Here is a 20,666-nt window from a genome sequence, read left to right on the forward strand (position 1 = left end):
GTCTCGAAAAACAAAAAAAAACAAAAAACAAAAAACAAAACAAAGAAGATGCTTAGCACCTCTAGGTGCATAGGAATCACACTATGCTCAGTGCAGGCTTTTGGTGACCCAGGCCCCTGATGGAAAGTGAGGGTGCTGATGTTGCACCCCACTGCATCTTCTGTTGATGAGGAGACCCTCACCAATGAAGAACTGAGCCCAGCAGAGTAATCACTGCAACTTTTTCCCTCCAGCTTTCCCCAAGGCAATGAAGTCTGAACTAAAGACTGAACAAGGAACAGAAGTTAACTCAAGGAATACATCAGAATCCTCTACACTAGGAGGTGTAGAGGTGCCAGGTGTAGAAGGTGATACTTGACCTCACCTTGGTGAAGCTTGTGCATCTGAATTATAAGGTACATGTAATTCCAGCACAAGCTTAGTATGAGAAATACCCACTTCCTCTGTGGCCAAGGCACCTAAGTGCTAGAGTAAGTGGTCCAGTCCTCCATGCAGACCTCCCAGCTTGATCATATGCAGCTTGTCCCTGCCTGCCAGCTCAACAAGACCTTCCCCACTCCCTTAAACATCCAGGTTCCTGTGCGCCCACCTAACTACAAGGGGTTACTGGTCCCCAGTGCTGCAGAAGGAAGTGCTGGGTTTGTGGTGGGAGTGAACCTGTGCTGTCTGAGTCAGTAAGTGAAAGATGACCAGTCTACCGACTAAACTCATTTGTATAACCTGATACAAAACAATGACTTTCCAAGACTCCCAAGTCAACCTGACACTATGAACTCTTACAAAGAAGGAATTATAGCAAATGACTGCGATGCTGAACTCCGGTGTGTCACTTAGCGTCCCACACTGTACCGTCTGCCAGGATTCCCGGCTGTGGGTCAGGCTTGCTCTTGGGTCTCTCAGGCATGGACACTGGTCACAGAGGAAGGCGGTGCAGCACCTCAGCAGGCACAGCTCAAGTGGCGATGACAAGAGCAGAGAGTTGACACCACAGGAGGTGAGGGGAAACAGGGCCCATCTCCTGGCAGCGGGACTAGAGACCCACTCAGGTGAGAAGCCTGGTTAGTGAGGGGACAGTTTCCATGGCTGCAGCAAAGCACTTCCCCTAGGACAAGAGGAAGTGTCCTGTGCTCTGATAACGCCTCCCTGAGGCTGTGGAAACAGGGACTTGGCCTTGAGTCCAGCACAGCACAGGGACCTAGACAAAGACAGCACAGATGCTGAGGTGGCGCCTAGCTACAGTGTGCTGTGACAGGTCACACACATGCAGAGGCAGTTCTGAATCCACAAGAATGACATACAGGGATTTTTTAAACAGAGCTCCTAGTGGATGTTTTGATCCCAATGGGGGTACAGGAGGCTTGCGAAGCAGAGGGGTAACCACAGAGTCCCCTCAAGTTGCTCCTGTGGGTTGAATCTTAGTGCTTTTGACCGGCTACACAGACAAGAAGTCCCCTCCCACTTTATCATCCACTTTGGAGTTCAGAATCCACACCACATTCCTTCACTGCTGGTCACACAGAGAACAAAACACCTTCAGAGTAAGCCTGACCTGGGACAGCAGGCAGCACCTGGTGGGCAAGGGATTCCTTATAAACACATCTCTTCCTACACCAAGTTCAAGGCCAGGCCAGGAGGCTGACACATGTCAGGTGTGAGACTCGCTGGCCTGCTGGGAGCTGCCTGCCTGGTCCTCATGTGAAGCACTTGGGTGAAATACAGACTGCGTTGAAGACGATAAGGCACGGTGGCAGTCATTCACCTGCACTGTAGTTTTGAACATTCCAAATGTTCAAGTCTCAACTCTAACACTGTAGGGGGTGTTCTAGGTGTTCGCAGTGATGTGGGTTTTCTTCTTGCAGGCAAATGCTGTCCTGGTGAGAACGTGACCCAAGTCTGTGGCAGACTTGCTGAAACAAGCTGGAACAGCTGCCAGCACAGCTGCAGAGATTGCTTAGAGATGTAGGCTATAGGTTACACATTTCATTAAGTCCTTGGGACTGACAGTGTGCAGTTACTTCTGTGATGCACAGCCTCAGCCCACTCCCAGCTCACTGGACTCTTCCCCCAAATCATAACCCTAAGTATTCCAAATGTTCAAGTCTCAACTCTAAGTCACGTGGCAGCCCATCCCAGCATAAGACCCTCCCCACGCAGCAAACATACCTGAGGACTGCACATGCCAGCCTGCTCTGACACTCAAGACAAGTTGACAGACAGATGTGGACTTTACCTGGGTAGAGCTGATAAGAGCCACTGTGGTGCCATCTAACCAAATACTTCCAACCATTCACCGTAAACCACCCTTCTGAGTCCATACGAGGCTCAGCCTGGATGGCCTGGGTTAGAGGCTTGGGCCACGGGTGCTGAGGACATGGCTCCTTAGCTCAGCCTTGGGGGTAGATGAATTATTGCAGAGCCTCGGGGACCCTCACAAAGGCAGCCTTCAGCCTTCCAGCACGGGCTGCTGGAGAGGCCCTAGAGCCTCACAAAGCCTCAGAGACTCATGCATAATGCACAGCCGGAGTGCCTGCTGCAGAGGCCTGAATTATTCACATGGGCAGAGACACTGTTCTCCCAACGCTGGGGAGGAGCCGCTGTGCAGTTCATTAAACAGCAGCAGCAGCAGCAGCAGCGAGAACACACAGCTCCTCGTGATAGTTATGCGATGCTGTCATTTACACATCATCTCGAATTTAAGATCTTAAGTCCCATAAACACGAGATCTAAATTCTCAGTGAGAATGACTAAAGCCATGGAGTCTCCAGGGCGTGCACGTAAGAGACAACCAGCCTGAACTCAACCAGTTCCAAAGCAAAGTCTGTGGCATCAGCAGCACACCTCTGAAAAGCCGGAGGGGAGTGAGGCGTGCCAGCTTTGGAAAAGAAAGCCTTTCTCTGCTGTCCTCACAAACAAAACCAGTGCACAAACGGAGGTGGATAAAAGACAGAGCCAGCGAGGCCTCGTGAGTTCTACTGGTTTCTGAGGTTGGGACTTCCCCCAGGTAGCACAGGTAAGGGTCAGCAGAGGCCATTTTCAGCTTTCTGGACACAGTCCCCAGCAATTCCAAATTTGGTCTCCAAGACATGCACGGGAAAAGATCTGACTAGGTCAAAACTTTACTATCCAAAGCCGGATGACCACAGTCCACTAACTGGTTAATTTGGGTGGACACTCCTCCACAAACCTTAAGACTCTGTCAGTTCCAGTAAAACGGTCATCAGAGCAATCTCAATATTGTTCTCTACAACAAACCTGTGAAGGTTTAAAAGGAAGGCCTGGTGTGCCTCCCTTCCTTCAGCACACTGCTTCCCCTTCAGTGTCTGAAGCAGGGAATACACCCTTACCATCCATGAGGCTGCCTGGAAGCTCACAGGAGTCTGGCTGGTGTGAGGATGGGGAGCAGGAAGAGGACCCCCAGTCTCTTCTGGGCCCATCATGTCTGGCCCTCCTGCCACAGCCTTCCATGCCCCCTCCAGCCAGGGACAATCACCAAAACATACACACACGTTTTTTTCTAAGCTGTTTGAGGGTAAGTTGCCAACAGCAACACACACACACACACACACACACACACACACACACACACACACACACACACACACACACACACACACCTCTGAACCCACCAAGGTGTACTCCCTGCCAAGCCTTTCTAAAGCACTGTGATAAAAACCCGAACGTTCACCACCCACCCTGTCCTTCACGGCGTCATCCCCTCTGTCTAGGACTCAATTCTGAGAGCTGGTGATCACAGCTCTCACACACCTCCCACTTCTCTGCATTGCGACCTTGGTGGGCCAGAGGATCTGAAGTCAGCCATCTATCTTATCTTGGTTTGTCAGAATGTCAGGGAGCGAAGCAGGTCTTACAGGCACCTTTTGCTTGGGTGCACCATGCTGGTTTTGAGGCCTGATCCTGTAGCCAGGGCACCAGGTTTCTGCACTATTACTCTTTCCTCTCAGAATACAGGCTGACTAGCCTTAATTCAGAAATCTGAAATTCGAAATGCTCCCAAATCCAAAAATTTTGGGTGAATAAAAAAAGATACTTCTATACCTTGTCTCATGTGACAATGTGTCAGTCACCTGCAAGCACACGAAAGTACTGAGTACAATTACCCTCAGGCTCTATGTGTAAGATGAATAAATGAAGCCCATGGTAAGACCTGTGTCTCATCCCTGAGACAGCTCATTGTACACATGTGAATATTTCAAAACCCAAGGGGAAACGTCAGAAACTGAAATACTGGTCCCAAGGATTTTGTATAAAGGACTCTCAGTCTCCCACTAACGCAGAAAGTGTCTCATGTTCAGTGAACTGTGCCCATGGTCTCAGCCTCCTGAGATGGTCTCTCGTGGCTATACTGCCTTTCAGTCAGTCAGTGGCTTGCTCTCAATGGTCTGGTACCTTTCTTCCCCACTCAGCTCTCCATCAGGTGGGCCTTGTGTCCCTGTGAGTCTTCCCATGCACTGAGTACTGATGGGAAACAGACACAGACCTGCAGACCCACTGTGTGCTCTCCCTGCTCCGCCCAGGAGTTGGCCTTTGGGTATCTTCCTGTCACTTCCTCTCCAGCAGTGGACAGCCTCCTTCTCACTCCTGATGCCCACTCCTACTATTCCCTCAACAAAAGCAGCTGAGCTCTCTAGAGTTCCTCTGCATTTCCCACTCACAGGGGAGTCCTCCTACGAACCTTGCTGAGCCCTGAAGTCCTGTCACCTGCTCAGTGAAGCCACTGCCTCTCTGTAAACATGGTCCCTTCATTCCCACAGTGCTCTTGTAAACATCAGCCACAAGGTCACCACTGTGGACAATTTTGGCTCTGGAAGAAGCCAGGCAGAGACAGAGCACAACATGACCTGAATCTAGGTGACAGGACATGATGATCACATGATCCCTTATGTTTATGTCTTGCCCTTCTTATGGGGAGAATTGAACACTTGCAGGGCTTGGGGCCGGAGAACACAGTAAGGATCCCAAGCTACACATCCAAGTACTGGAACTGTACCAGATAGAAGCTAACACATCATCAACAAGAGAGACCTTCAAACTACCTGGAGGGCCAGGTCTACATGGAAGTCCTGCATGGCATGGGGAAGACAGCCCTGGACTCACCTCATTTCCTGAGTCACAATCTGTGTATCTGACTTCTGTCACCTTACTCCAAGAGCTGCTGACACTTCGTATTAAGCAGTGAGAGGAGCTCAGGACAGTACTAACTGCTACAGAATAGTCTATGTCTCCACTATGTAGTAGTGGAAACCTGAGGGCAGCCATTGGCTCCTCACCTGAGAAAACCACAGCCAGCAATGACAGATCCCGATGAGAATCAGAATGACATGCTTTGAGCCCCACAGTACCTCCTCAGAACAGAGTCCCCCAATTGTTGGTCTAATTCTATGGGTCCACTGTGAGGGTGAGGCTTCTGAGGTCTTAGGATAGTGGTGGGTAGTAGAACTGGGCAGGCACCACAAACTCTCAGGTGGTGTCCCAGTACCCCTTCCTGCCCTGCTTGCTCCCAGGCATCAGCCAGCCAGGTTCACAGTCTCACAGGGAGTACAAGGCCAGACAGTCCTTTGGGGCTGTTCTAGGATCACATGATTACGTATACTTCAAGGGCCCTGAGGGACAGAATGGGAGAAACCCAAATGCTGTCCTGAAGTGAGACCAGACCCATCTGAGCCCAGCAGACCAAACTCAGCATGTGAAACGACACAGTGTTTCAGGAGAGGAAATGCCAAGCAGATGGGCAAATGCCAAGAGCTTTCAGGGCCGTAAGAGTGGGTAGAGCAGGAGCTGCCAAGGGTCAGTGTGGGAAGTGGTGGGAGCAAATAGTTCCTTCGTTCGTCATGCTGCATTTTCAGAATTCAGTTGAGGAGCCATCGGCTGCCACCATGAGGGTCACTGGACCACAGGGGGCCCTAGGACATGCCAGAAAGGGGCAGCATCTCTTTCAAGCCCTGATCAGATTCACACACTAGCTGAAACCAAAAAGGGTCACGATTCCTTAACTGGCTAATTCTTTCTCGAAATAGACTCACTTCATTTTGACAAATAAAAAAATTGGGATCATGAAGACATTCTCCTTTTCTGTTCACATCAATGGGCACACATGAAACAGTCACCTGGCAAGAGAACCTGGACAAAGGAGAAGACAGACACACTGCCCAGAACATAAGCCCAGGGATCCAGAGGCTGGGCTCAGGAGGAAGGCTCCGGAGCCACACACCCACCTGGGAGCTAGAGACAGGCTTCACCTTCTACATAAACCTTGTCAAAGAGGGTGCTCTGGCTGTGCCAAGTGTAATGATGGAGCTAACTTCATAGGATGGGGTGCACTCCACTCCTCACTGGAAAGCTACTTAACCTTTCAATAAAACCTGGTAATAACTATATACTATCATCACAGGAAAGTGGTGACAACGTTAGGCACACAGGCACTGAATGATGCCAACTAATAACTGGGTCATGCTAGTCCTGAACATCGTGTGAAAGGGCGAGCAACTCCAGCTATGTATCTGCAGTGTTAAGTCATGATTCATAACATATTTTCCTCTTTAAAATTTTAAATATAAATCTAAACCTTCTGTTGGTCAGTATCTAAACTCATGTTCTCATCCCCTCTCCACACAGACATGGCACCTCATTTAAGGAAGGTCCTGCTTTCTCTTTGATGAACTCAATCAGTTGTGAAGGTCAGGGCTGGCCAGGAGCTCTGCTTTGGGGTCATAGACGATGTCAACTGTGAACTGTGCATATGTAGCTGTCTCCTTTCCAGTCCTAAAGACTCTCTTTCTTGTCTTTCTACTCTTAGCTAACCTAAAACCTAAAGTTGCTGAGATGTGGACATGCTCGTGTTATTCCGATCGTTGAGTACAACCAAGACAAGTCAAGCCAGTGCTCGACCCCATCGGCTGCTCCTCTGGCCTCCATGGTGTGAGTCATCTGGCTTCCCCTCTTCTGCACTGTGACAGATCTGCTCGTGTGCCTGCCATCATCTGCCCTGAAAGCCAACTCTGATGGACTGACTGGGTCTGCCCCCAAGGAGTGTCCCTAAGTGTTGCAAACGAAGCAGAAACTCAAACCCCTCCCCCACACCAGGCAGAAAAGCGGATTCCGGGGGCATCCAAGACTTAAATGTGAACAATACAATGGTAACAGTCTTACCTTCACGGTCTCAGGAAGGGCGGAGGAGAGTTAAGACAAAAGCCTTCTTAAAGGGGAGGCGCCTGGGACTATCTTAAAAACTTCCAGTCTTCAGAAGACAGTACTGAGAACCAACCGCAGAAGGCTTGCCTGTATGCCTTCCTCAAATGCTATCATTCCTTCTTTCATTTCATTAGCTACAAAAACCAAGAAGGAATGCAATCCAAAATGTAAGCTGTGGTGGTGTGAAGGAGACCGGTCCCCATAGGCTCCAGGATTTGAACACCTGGTCCCCAGCTGATGACATTGTTTGGGGGGAGGGGTGGTTGAGCATTTGGGAGGGAGAGCCTTGCTGGAGGAAGTACATCCCTGGGAGCAGGCTGTGAGCGTTCACAGTCTTGCCTCACTTCCTGGCCACTCTCTGCTCGATGATGTGAGCTCTCCGCTTCTTGGTCCTGCAGCCATGCCTGCCACTTAGAACCAAGCTTCCCCACCATAATGGACTCTTATCCCTTTGAAACTGTAAGCTAAAATAAACTTCTTCTATAAGCCTCCTTGTCACCGCATTTTATCACAGCAATGGGAAAGTAGCCAATATAGAAGATTATCGCAATTCGTTCATTCAATCCAAGAATCATTGTCAGAATTCATTATTTTTTCAATTTCCTACTGATCAACTAACAACAACATAAACCAGCCAAATGAGGAAAAAAAAAAAAAAAGCAACAAGCACAGCCTGTTTGGTTTTGGCAGTGTCTAGGATGGGATGCAGGGCCCCAAGCCTGTTTGGTTTTGGCAGTGTCTAGGATGGGATGCAGGGCCCCAAGCCTGTCTGTTTTTGGCAGTGTCTAGGATGGGATGCAGGGCCCCAAGCCTGTCTGTTTTTGGCAGTGTCTAGGATGGGATGCAGGGCCCCAAGCCTGTTTGTCAGGTAGTCTACACTGACACCCATCGAAGCAAAAGTCTGGACTGAGTATTTAAAAAAAATCAGATGGCCACACAGAAACCCTAGCTGCCACGATGAACACAACAGGAAGCTCTGAGAAGGCCGTTTCTTACATATTGCTGGGTGGTGTGCACACTGGAAATGGAGACTGCCTCACACACACACCAATGGCCAGCTCATCAGAGCAAGGCACACACAGATGGCCATGCAGAGACCTGCACAGGCATGTCTTACAACACCTCTGTGTTAGCTGAAGTCTGAACCAGCACAGACGCTATCACCAGGGGCAAGAGAGGACAGTGGCCATTTAACAACGGAACAGGGCACGGGAGCCAGAGTGAATGGTAACTGACCCACAAGGCATGTTCACAGAAAGTCGTCAGGCACCAGAGCACACATGGCAGCATTAGTCCAAGTGGGTACAGTAGCCAACCACTCAGGCCCCAGGTGATGGTATGTATACTTTTCAGTGTCTAAGCTACTTTTCAATAAAAAGTTTTCATTACTTGAAAAGTGGTCACCAAAACTCACGTCAAGTGCCCGAAGCCGGTAGTGTTGTGAACTGTGAGATGCACCTTCTAGGTGTGTTCCCCCAACACAGCATAACTTTGTGGAAGGGAGTGAGTGCTCTCACTGGGCTTCTGCCTTTAGGCAACCTTTCTCAGATGCTGTCTATATGATCAAGTTTGGCAATTCAAATGGCCAAACACATGGGAAGTTGTCTCCAAAAGAAAAGAAGCTGTTATGTTGGGCACAAATGGCCTGTGTGTGACCAGGTTGGGGCACAGACAATGAAACAGGGACTGTGTATGTGCTTTCATTTTTAACAGATCACGTGGTAGGGATGATACATGAGTCAGAGTGAACGTGGAAGGTCAATGTACCCTGGGAACCAGGCAGAGACTGAAAGGATGATGCCCCAAGAATAGGTAGGTGCCTTCCTCCTCCAGTGCCAGCCGTTCCCCAGTGTGTTGTAAAGATCACTGGCATCAATCACTGTAGTCCCATTAATGTCAACTAACTTGAAAGGATGCCTTTTTAAAGGCAGGAAAGCCATCATTAGGTCATGAGTCTTGGGTTTTGTTTTAAAATATTTACATAAAAGCCTTCCTTCCCAGAGGATGTGGTAAATTGTCCCAGAGATATGCTGTCTGTAAGTGGCCTTTGCAAGCTGGCCCCAATCCCTTCTGTACAAGGCTCACCAAAAGTCCATGTTACTCAACCAGTTCGTGCCACTTATAACTGGTAGGTGAAGTCACTGGATAAGGAGTAAGTACATGGCAGTGCCACCTAGCTGACCTCCATCGTGTTCAGAGCTGCAAGGGACCTCAGGAAGCTCCCAGATCCTGTCCACATCCTTTGTTCAGAGAACAAAGCCATCTTTGAGCAAATGGTGGTGCTGACTCCCACCAGCCTGTAACACAGTGGGAACGGTCCTCCTCACCAGCTTTGAGACCTTGCAAGGCCTCCGTGTCTGGATCTCAAATGCAGAAGGATTACACTGCACCTGAATTACAACTGTCACTCACTGAGGTGAGGGCTGGATACACTGGAACCTGTGGGTCTAAGTGTTGCTATTTAGGCATGCAGCACTACAACCTTCCCCTAATCTAAGGACACCCTTGAGTGTTACACCACATTGTGCCAGATAAAGAGCCCTCCCAGGAGGGAGCCCAAATATTCTATAGTGTGCAGAACACTGCTCCCTGGAGAGCTGGGTAGGACACCAAGATGCACCAGAGTGCCCTGGAACAGTAACAGCTCAGAAGACAGGCTCTGGTGTGGTCAGGGCCATGCCACCACTTCATCATGATGCGCTGACTTTTCATGACAGAATGCTCGGTAAAGGCAGAGAAAAGTAACAGGATGGACAGGCAGGCAGGGCTTGCTGATTCCAGAATGAGGTATCAGCTCTGAATGAATGATGAACTGATTACTTCCCAAGCCTGGAATGTGTGGGACACAGGATACCCCAGGCACACTGGGGGTGAGACCTGGTGCTTCATGCTTCTAAAGACAGTGTTCTACCTGTGGAATGAAAAACCATGGGAGCTCTTTGTATTGAGCTCAGAACTTTCTAAATCATGTTCCACAACTCGAGTGTGAAAGCATTGCAATCACAGGATGTTGGTTGTGATGGTCTGGCTGTAACTGGAACCCTACTGCCACGCAGCACTAGAAAACTGAACTAAATGTGTGTAGCAATGACCCTTGGAAGCTGGACCACTGTCACCCTAAGACTGTCACTCCTGATGGGAAAGCCATCAAGGAGGGTGCATGCTTAGATCAGCCCATTTACCAGGAGGCATGTTGGGAACTACAGCAGGAAAGGGTCTCTACAATTGACACTTCATTGAGCTGAAGAGACAAATGAGAACTAGAGAAAGCTAAGGGGCTGCAGCATGCAGTCCAAACACAATTGGAGGAGACTAGGCTGGGGACCACCCAGGACATCTTAGTATTGACTCTAGGCAATGCATGCTCAAGATGATGTGGAGCTACAGGATGAAGGCTGCCAGCCCTTGCACAAGTCTGGGGAAGTTCCAGATCCAACCAGTTCTTGTAGGAATCCCTGGAGGGACTCCATCAAGCCATGAACATAAAGGCTCTTTCAGGAGGAGTATCCTTCATATGTCAAGTCGGGAAAGCACCTTGGTCACCTGACAAAGGAACTGCTGCTGCCGAGCACTGAGTAAACGGACTAGGACAACTGCATCCCGTGTCCCACCACATCTCTTAGCAAAATTCCTGGCAAGTGCCAGACTGGTCCAGATGTCCAGTCCCCTTGTTATGCCATCACAGACTTGCTGCTCTTTGTCACTCCTTCCTACTCATTCCTATGAAGATCCTCGTATGTGTGCACTTAAGACACTCATGTTTCCTTCCCATTAACCAGTTCTCCAGCCAAAGGCTCTACGGCGCCAAGGGGAACCACAGGGAGGACAGCACCCTACACAGCTCTTTATCAAAGTGTAAAAGAGCACAAGCCCCAGGCATGTATTGCAAAGGCTTCTGCAAGTGAGCATACTATGCCAACTCCTCCGAAACGGAGTGTTGGCACATAAGCAGGAAGCCCCTGGGCATCACCTCTCTGACTCTACCCTCCTGATCTCAGAGCCAGGTTCACAGTGCTTTTCTGCCACAGAGACCCACACAAGGCTCAGTTCCACAGAGTCTTGTCCTCTAGGAATCTAGGGAATGCATTCCCCTGGTGAGGGGAAGGTGCAGAGCTGCCTCGGTGGGCCTCTAAAGACAGAAGGGGAACCAAGAGGACCCCACTCCCACTCCAGTGCACTAAGACAAGTTCTGAACATGCCCAAGGTTCCCACAAGCAGAAGAGGGGGAGGAGGGAAGGGGAGAGAGGGGAGGGGAGGGAAGAAGAAGTCACTGGCTTTATTACTCTTGAACTTTGCTTGAAAAAAAATTCACAACATAGTTACTAATAAAAACTCCTTCCAAATGTCTTGTAAAACCAGAAAGAAATGAGTGTGTTGGGAGGCATCTTGGCAGAAACCAAGTCTGCCTGCTTCCCCAACAGTCTACAGTCTGTTTGAGTTTTAAGTCCAAAAAAGCCACAAAAAATGGGAACTACTGAGCCAAATAAAAGGCTCTGATTAAAACACCTGCTCTCACCCCACATGCTACAAATTAACATTCCATTCCCACTAGTTAGTGAGCAGTGAAAAGTACAAGATCAGGCTGTGGTGCCATGAACCACCGAGTCACGCTGCACAGTATCCGAGGTTCCACTGGGGTTCCTTTCACGTCCCTCATCTCTGGTGATTTTATAGAATATGGGTTCACCTGCCAAGAATCTTCACAATTACAATGCTCCATATGTTGAAAGTGAATGCGACCTAACTCCAAATCCTTGTGGCAACAACGGCCGGCCCTTCATCACCGAGCGGCGTCCACGTCAGCTCATCACAGCTGTGATGTGGACCGCTGCAGCCACTTCTGTAGGACAGAAGATGCCATCAGGCTGGGGCCAAGCCAAAGCTGCCAGGCAGGAAGGGATGATGGCTTGCCTGAGTGCAGCCCTGGGCAGACCCCAAATCTTTACCCCACAGCTTAGGGTGAGGATGAACAGTAAGAAGTGCCAGGGAGTGAAGAGGGCAAAGGGCAGGAGGGCATGGTCATTCCCAGAACATCCACAGGTAAAGATAAGCTTTTCACAGTCTGAGACATTAAGCAGCCCTCCAGATCTCAGAGTTGCAAGCAGTACAAACCAAAACTAACCGGACTGAGAAGACTGAGAGAGCCCAGCAGCCTCCTCAGGGAGGCAGGGCTTCACCAGGGGGGAGGCTAAGCAGACCTGGCCAAGCCCCCAGCACCTAGCACAGGTCACAGAGACAAAAACACGAAACAAAGGTGCGGCCACCGCTCTCAGCAGGCATACTAGTCCTCATCAAAGTTGCTCAAGTCTCCAGGACAGTCTGGGGACTCCCAGCACTCAGCCCAGTGTCCATGCCAGCCTAGAGTCTAGACAAGTACCAAGTCCAGACAAGTACTTAGACCAGTGTCAAGCACCCAGAGCCCCATGGGGCACAGCAGGCCAAGAATCGCCCTTGGCCCGATACTCTGTTCCCTCAAGTTCCACTGAAAGTTCCACCATGAAGCAAACCTACAGTCACGTGCGCCACTGCCACACGGCTCAGGGAGACATTCCTTGGCTCTCCTGTCCACGCTGAACCTGGGCAGAGGGTCAAACAAGAGGACACTCATGCCCACACTTCAGATAAGAAAAGGATAAAAGCAGAGAAAACCTAACCTGAGGCCTAGCAGCCTGGAAAAGAAGATGAAGACAGACTTGAGGTGCCTTCTGGAATTTAGCCAGGTACGGGTGCTACAGACCAGGTCACCCCCCTGCCATTCAGCCAGGCATTTTCCATCTGTGCTCCAGGATAGGACATTTGCTTGACTGGGTTTAAGAGCATTTTGCTACTGAAAACACTTTAGAAGCCATTGCCCTAACCCAGCCTTCCAACACTTGGGCTAATGTCACTGAAGATCACTGGGGCCCAGATCCAATGACCCTCTCACCAAGTTTTCTCATGTCAGTCACTGGCAGGAAAGAACACAGACTACCACTCAGAGAAGGGGCAGGGGAGGTGGCAGGCGGGGACAGGAGAATGACATCAGGAAGAGTAGAGGGGGAGGTCCAGAGACCTGGAGTGCTGGAGAGCCACTGACGGGTCACTGGAACTAGTCTGGGACAGCAGTACACTGTGGACTGGTCAGATGAAGGGGGTCCAAGTTCAGTGTGGACTACTGCCCTGCGAGAGACTGCAGAGGACAGGCGCGGTTGCGGGGAGGAGACAGAGCATGCACTGCGGGATGGAGGAGGCAAAGCCTCACTTCTACACGAAGGATCCGTGGATGTGGTGAGGGCAGGGGAGTTAGAGTTGAAGGGTCTGACATGAGCACATGAGGAACGGCGGCTTCCAGGACCAGCAGGCCTGCAGGAGAGCTAAGGTTGGACAGTACAGAGAGCTTAGGACGGGTGTTACACAGATCCCAAAGCCACACCCACCCACTGACGTCACACGTTACAGGCTGATTAGGTCAGGATGCACCATGCTGACAGTCCTAACTTCCTCCACTCCAATCTATTTCTCTGGCATATTTTCATTATTTCTCTCTCTCTCTCTCTCTCTCTCTCTCTCTCTCTCTCTCTCTCTCTGTGTGTGTGTGTGTGTGTGTGTGATTACAGAGATCAGAAGGCAGTTTTGGGGAGCTGGTTCTCTCCCTGTACCATGTGGGTTCCAGGAACAGAACTCAGGATTTTTAGGCTTTTGTGGCAGGTGCCTTTACCCACTATAAACCATCACGCAGCCCTTCTCTGGCATAAATCAAAGGGTGCTACCCTCACAGGGACCTGGAAGCTAAAAGAAGCTTGTATCTTTCTATCTCAGTGAGGAGCAGGTATAACCAGAGGCTGGAGGAATCCTTCCATAGAAAGGAGGGGTTCTGACCCGACCCAGGCAGGAGATCCTAGGTCGTGACTACTACCTTTGTGACAAGACCACCTTGTCTGCCCTGGAGTGCTTTCTCCTACCTTTCATAGACTCCTCTCTTAAGCTCTGTGACTTTCAAGCTGTCTGCATGCTAAAACTGGTAGTGATGTCTCTAATGATCTGCCTGCTGCCAGCTGACTTCATACACCAGAACTACTGAACCTTTAGCAGGAAAGGCACACCTAAATGTCCTCATGCAGCAGAAAGTGGTGTACCCTTCTGAGAAGACAAGAGTCCGGTGGGAGGGGAGATCCTGGTAGAGCTGCCAATAAGAAGTTAAAGAGGTTAAGCTCCATGGGAGCACAGAGATGGCATCATGGGAGCGCAGAGGTAGTACAGAGGTGGATCACTGCGGGAGCATAGAGGTGGATCACTGCGGGAGCACAGAGGTGGGACACTGCAGGAGCACAGAGGTGGATCACTGCAGGAGCACAGGGGTGGGACACTGCAGAAGCACAGAGGTGGGACACTGTGGGAGCACAGAGGTGGGATACTGCGGGAGCACAGAAGTGGATCACTGCAGGAGCACAGGGGTGGGACACTGTGGGAGCACAGGGGTGGGACACTGGGAGCACAGAGGTGGGACACTGGGAGCACAGAGGTGGGACACTACGGGAGCACAGAGATGGAAGCACAGGGGTAGGACGCTACGGGGGCACAGAGGTGGATCACTACAGGAGCACGGGAGTGGGACACTGCGGGAGCACAAGGGTAGAACAATGCAAGAACACAGGAGTGGAGCACTGTGGGAGCATGATGCTGAGGTACCACAGATGACAGTGGGAAAGCCAAGCCTGTATCCGAGGCAGAAAACTCCTTTCAGTACCAGCATCAACAGTGGGACTCTCACATTTATGTCCCCTCCCCTCTCCTCTCCCTCCATCTTTCTCACTCCTCCCTTCTTCCCTGAGACTGGGATAAAATCCCTGGGCTCAAGCATGCTACGTAAGGGCTCGAACCACGAGCTACACCCCCATCCCATACTTGGTTTACACACTTTCAACCTTCCAGGTTAACCTTGTTTTCTGTTTGGATAAGTTTTCAACAAGTGGGTCACTGGCAAGTCTCGAAGCTAGGGACACTCCTTCTCTAAGCAGGATGTGCTGTCTTAGGGACAGTCTGCCCTCCACAGAAGGCCAATGTGCAGGCTGTGGTGCAGTGGTGGCCTTAAGCCCTTTCCTGCTGAGCAAGTGAAAAGCACACTCTGAGCAAAATCGTAAGTGGCACTGCCCAACTTCCTTAAAACAGCACGAAATGACATGGTAGGAACACATTACCAAACGTTACACACGGCCTGGAATGACAGCAAAGAGCCACGTCATGTCAAGGACACAGTTAGCTGGATGCAGGACACTTCTGAAGAGTATGAGATTTCCTGATAACCACAGCCCAGGCTGGATGAGGAGGCAGCCATAGCCCCAACTGGGCACAGACTGAGCTGGCCCCTCATCTCTGCCCACACTTGCAGCATGGTTTTCCACAGAAGCAGTGGGATGCTGCGGTTCTGAGGCTCCATGTGGGAACCTGTCTACTACTGACCAAGTCTATAAAATATCTCTAGGTGGAAACATTCACGCTTCTGCCTAGCCCTTCTCCATAGGTGCCTGGGCATGGCATAGGGGAGCAGGAAATAGCTCCTGGGGCCTGTGGGAAATGCAAGGCCTTAGCTGGATTAGTAGAGTGAAGGGCAGAGGCTCTTCTCCAGGCCTGAGCTCCAGGGACCTCAACTAGTGATACTTACACTACTTCAGTACCAATGTAACCAAGGCACATAACACTGACCTCCGAGAACACAGACTGAGCCAAACAGTCTCTTCATTTTAATCTTATAATCAGAAAAGAAACTAAAAGTAGAAAAATAATAAAAGCATGAAAAGTGACAAATAAAATACATCCGGCTGTCTAATAGTTACTGAAATTCTCTGCCTCCTGCCATAGCAGGCCCTCCATGCAAGAACAGGACCACAGCCCTGGGGTCTGAGGTAGAGGAGGAGGGGACAGAGGGCGGAAAGCCCCCAGGGACAGGGGAATCACCTGGCCAGGACACCACTTCCTCAGAAAGACACGGTGGGGGCTGGGAGCCAGGGGCTTCCCATCATTCTGAAGCCTCTGGGACAACTTGAGATGCTGGGGCTAGGAAGGGCTGGCTTCCCCGACTCCTAGCAACAGGGAAGAACTTTGGAAAGTCAATAAGAAATACTATATACTATTAAACTGATGGATTATGGAAACCTCTCAAGTATATAAATTTCCCACAAGACTAAATGTCCTCTGCCAGAAAAGAGAAGTCGGAACCAAGGCTGTGAACCTGCATTCTTGGCCCAGGCTTGGCTGCATGTCCTACTTCTTTTCTTGCATTAAGGAGGCTTTTCCTGCTCCCGTCTTAAGACTGATTAAATGACACGATCATTATTGTACATAACACAGGAAATATAACCCCCTTTATTCTAAAATATATGCTAACACTGGTGCTCAGGCTCCCTGTGGTCTGTGTTCTGGCATGAGCAGGTTTGTAATTCAAGCTGTATTCCGCTCCACTCAACATTCTGTGACCCCTACAGAGCTCCTAATGCCAGAGGCTCCGCCTGCACTTTCCTGTGGGAGACAGGCACCAGCCTGAGGTGGGCAGCAGTGAGGAGAGAGAGCAGAAGTTTCTAGAAATTATACCAAGTTCTCTGTCGTACTAAGACTACTACACTCATGAGGAGTGTCTAGATGAAACCCTCCAAATAGTTTTAGGCAGTTTTTTTAAATTAAAAAAAAAAACACAACTCTGAATGAAAACCAGGGATTATCTCAGAGAAATGGAGTTAAACCTGGCTGGTGTTTCCCTTCCTAGTCGTAACACTAAAAGAGCCTGTACACAAAATGTTTTGAAGACTGAGAGAAAGGCTTTGACTCTTCTTCCTCCTACACTCTCAGTTCATTACCATGCTTTCCTTAAGAAGGAAACTTCCAGAATGGCTCAAATTCAGCAAGTGCTTTGAAAGCTGAACTTGCTCGTTTGGAAGCTGGATGTACAAGGGATCAGCAAGCATGTTTTTGCTTGTTGATCACAGGCATGCAGGAGCACGAACTGCAGCCCAGCACACTACCTGTGCTGTCTATCTCCGAGGTTCTAGTGCCCTGTTAGTCAAACACAGGCCCAGGCCACCAGGACGCTCCCCCAGCAAAACTCCAACTGAGACCCTCCCATAAGGGAAAGGCAGAGAAAACATCTTTCCTGAGTACATCAAATGGCAAATATATTTTCATAATTTGAAAATGGCAATAAAAATAATAAAATATATATGACTTACCACCATCAGACACAGTTGCAGACTGAAAAAAGAGAGAGAGAGACATGAGTTAATTGCATCTCATGACAAGATTCAGGGAACAGCACTTCACTTCCTCCATCGAGAACACAACCCAAGGTCCTGCGAGACTCGCAGCTACCCAGGTAGGTGCCGAGAAGCAGACAGTGAGTCAAGCCTTGGGGCTCCAACTCCGCCCCAGCTGGTGACTCCCTGTAAGAGGAAGTTGCTGTCATTTTTACTTGAAAAGAACAAATCCCAGCATGTCTGACATCACAGTCTTATTAACAGCCCTTGTGATAGCAGCTTAAGACTGATGCCCCAGTGAGGGCACCCTGCAGGGCAGGGCTCTCAGTGCCAGACACTGTTCAGCTCAGGCCCAGTGTATCCACCAGTGTCACCTCCACCCCAAAGTGGGACCTGGGCTGTGAGAAGGCAGGACAGGAAGTGTGTGTGTCCCTAACCACACACACACACACACACACACACACACACACACACACACACACACACACACACACACACAGGAGAGTGGCTGTTACAGGCCTGGGGAAAGGCCTGGGGGGCAGATAAAAAGAGTTGGAGGTTGCTAAGAACTACTGGGTAGAAAGGCTGATCTTCTGGGAATAAAAATTGTCAGTGGTTCTGTGAGGGAGCCCAGCCTGGGCTCATGTGGACATTTGGTATTGGTCAAGCAGGTGGTAAGTGGCCCAGGATAGGGACCAGGAGAGAAAGGTAGCTGGATAAGGAGGCAGGCATCATAGGGGCGGCAGAAGGACCCAGTAGGAGAAGGTGGAGCATGGAAGAGCCAGTGTAGCCCGTGGTTATTAGGATCCCGGCCTCGGTACGGTTCTTCTCCAAAAGCAGGCAGGACAGCGGAGTGCCAGGGTGGCTCAGAAAAGGCATGTGACACAGAGCAGGTCCAGCAGCACTGCTTTCATGTCTGCAGCATGCCAAGATCCCAGAAAACCTCCCCTCCTGTGGCCTGGGCTATAGTGGGCCCTACAGAAAGCTCCCTAGGCCCATGCTCCCAGGCTTTGTACTGCCAGGGTTCTACCGTTTTTGCCATAGCACTCAGGTCTCAGCTTCTAAGAGAACAGACAGCAATTGAGCAGAGTATGGCTCACCATCAGATCTGGGTTTCCCCTAGGCATGTTGTAAGACCCCTCCAGTAAAACAATCTACTCAGGTGGCGTCCACCAGACACTCCAGTGGCAGTCAACATATGGCCATAAGACACCATCCACTCTCCCCAAGTAAGTCAAAGGACATATGATCCACAACCCACCAGGGCCCCTGGATTTGTGCACTTCCTATCTAACTCTACATCCCATGTCCAGGCCTACCAGGCAGCCAGCTAGAACTCTCTATCCACCCTGGCTGATATTGAGGGGCTCCTATCACTACCCTGCTATGATACATGATGAAGGACTCAATGGGTCCACCTTGATAGCCAGCTTCCACCTATGACCAAGAGACTGTCATAGAACATAGAGAGAAGTCATTTCTTATTATGACTGCTACAACCTGTGATGGGGTCTGAATCCACAAAAACTCAGGTCTAAGGAATCCAGTTTTCCTAGTCACCAACAGGATGCATCCAACTAATTTTTAATTTTTAATTTATGTATGTTGTTATTTTGCCTGCCTGTAGGTCTGTCACCACGTGCGTGCCTGGTGCCCCTAAAGGCCAGAAGAGGGCATCAGATTTGTAACCCTGGAACTGGAGTTACAAATGACTGTGAGCTGCTATGTGGATGCTGGGTATTGAACCCGTGTCCTCTGGAAGAGCAGCCAGTGCTCTTAACTGCTGAGCCACCTCCCCAGCCCTGTAGCCACTTAACTTTCCCCTTGCTGGACATCTACAAGCAGTATTCGACCATCCTGTATGCTGGCTTCCTTTACAGGCTGGATTTCCCATGCCATGGCCAGTCATCTGCCACCAGTGTGAGGCTGAAAGGCACCAGAGCCAGCTCTTCCTGGGGACTGTGAGGAAGATCCCTGCTGCCGTGCATATTCAGAAATCCTGTCAATCTTAGAGTGTAAACCTCAACAAGGTGTCACCTTGTGTTACTCAAGACAAACGCAGCCCCTCAAATCATAGCCGACTAGACACAGATACCAGGAAATTTCAACACACAGCAGAACCCACAGTTAGAGAAGCAGAGAGGCCTAGAAACAGGGGCCTAGAAGCCAAAGACAGGCAGTAAGAAGATGGCCTTCAAGGACCGATACCCATGAGAAAGTGGGAATGAGCACAGCGCTGTATCCATCTGACAGTGCATTGAGTCAAGTTCAAGAGACACCTTTTAGAAAAGGTAACCTTTCAATTTTTGAAACAGTTTTAACTTATAGGAAAAAGTCAGGACAGAGATGTGTACTTTTTAATATGTTATTGTTACAAAAGTCAGAGTCCTCAAGAAAGAGCAGGCAGTCAGGGGATCGGGAGCAGTAAGGAAAAGCCACGGCCACCAGTGAGCAGCCTGGCCACAGTACTGTCATGCACTCTATCTCATCTGAGATGCTCCACTCATTTGGCACAGTCCTTAAGGAGGCTGCCCTGGGGCAGGAGAGGGCACAGTCCTCTGGGAAGCAGCAGCATGACCCCACCTTCAGGAGTCCCTATACACGCAACACCAGAGCACAAGCTCTGCCATACCCAAGGGAGGCCCACACATGCCAGAATCAGGAGAAACATGAGCAGGAGCGATGGCTCAGTGGTTAAGAGTCCTGGCAGGCAGCTCTTCCAGAGGACCTGGGTTAAATGCCCAGCACCCACGGGGTAGCTCACAACCATCTGCAACTCCAGAGCCCTCTTCTGATCGCCACAGGTAAAAGGCACATACATGGTGCACAGACATACATGTACACAAAACACTCATACACACTAATCATTTTTGAAAGGAGTCAGTAGAAACATCAGCAGTTTCACATACTAGAAAGGTCTTGACAGAATGACAAACAGCCATGAGACCATGCAGAAATGAATGGTGCCATTAGAAGAGAGAAGGAGGCAGTGGTCGAATGTAAGGGAGGGATGAGGAGGCACAGGGAAGGGGAAGAGGCAGGAGCCCCCAACTCATTCCCCTTTTCCTTAGGATTCGTAACAGTCCCAAAGGATGTTGTCTCAATGGTAAACCAGTCACCTGCAGTTCAATGTGACTTTTTACATTACATTGTGATTTCCAGAACATTTATCCCCCAGGGCATTGGAGGGATGGAGCATTCACAACATGGGCTCAGCACAGCAGTCATACTGTG

General features: G+C 49.9%; 1 protein-coding gene across 5 annotated transcripts in view; it reads right to left on the bottom strand.

Moving 5' to 3' along the window:
- Positions 1 to 20,666, bottom strand: part of Rgs12 (regulator of G protein signaling 12) — a 103,957-nt gene that overhangs the window by 28,775 nt on the left and 54,516 nt on the right. For all 5 annotated transcript variants that reach the window (XM_052736141.1, XM_052736139.1, XM_052736140.1 and 2 more), the window contains exon 4: positions 17,409 to 17,430. In XM_052736141.1, the coding sequence (XP_052592101.1) occupies positions 17,409 to 17,430 (22 nt within the window). The remainder of the gene's footprint in view (positions 1 to 17,408; positions 17,431 to 20,666) is intronic.

The sequence above is a fragment of the Peromyscus californicus genome, unplaced genomic scaffold, assembly GCF_007827085.1.
Source record: "Peromyscus californicus insignis strain IS unplaced genomic scaffold, ASM782708v3 Scaffold_13__1_contigs__length_99412109, whole genome shotgun sequence".
NCBI lineage: Eukaryota > Metazoa > Chordata > Mammalia > Rodentia > Cricetidae > Peromyscus > Peromyscus californicus.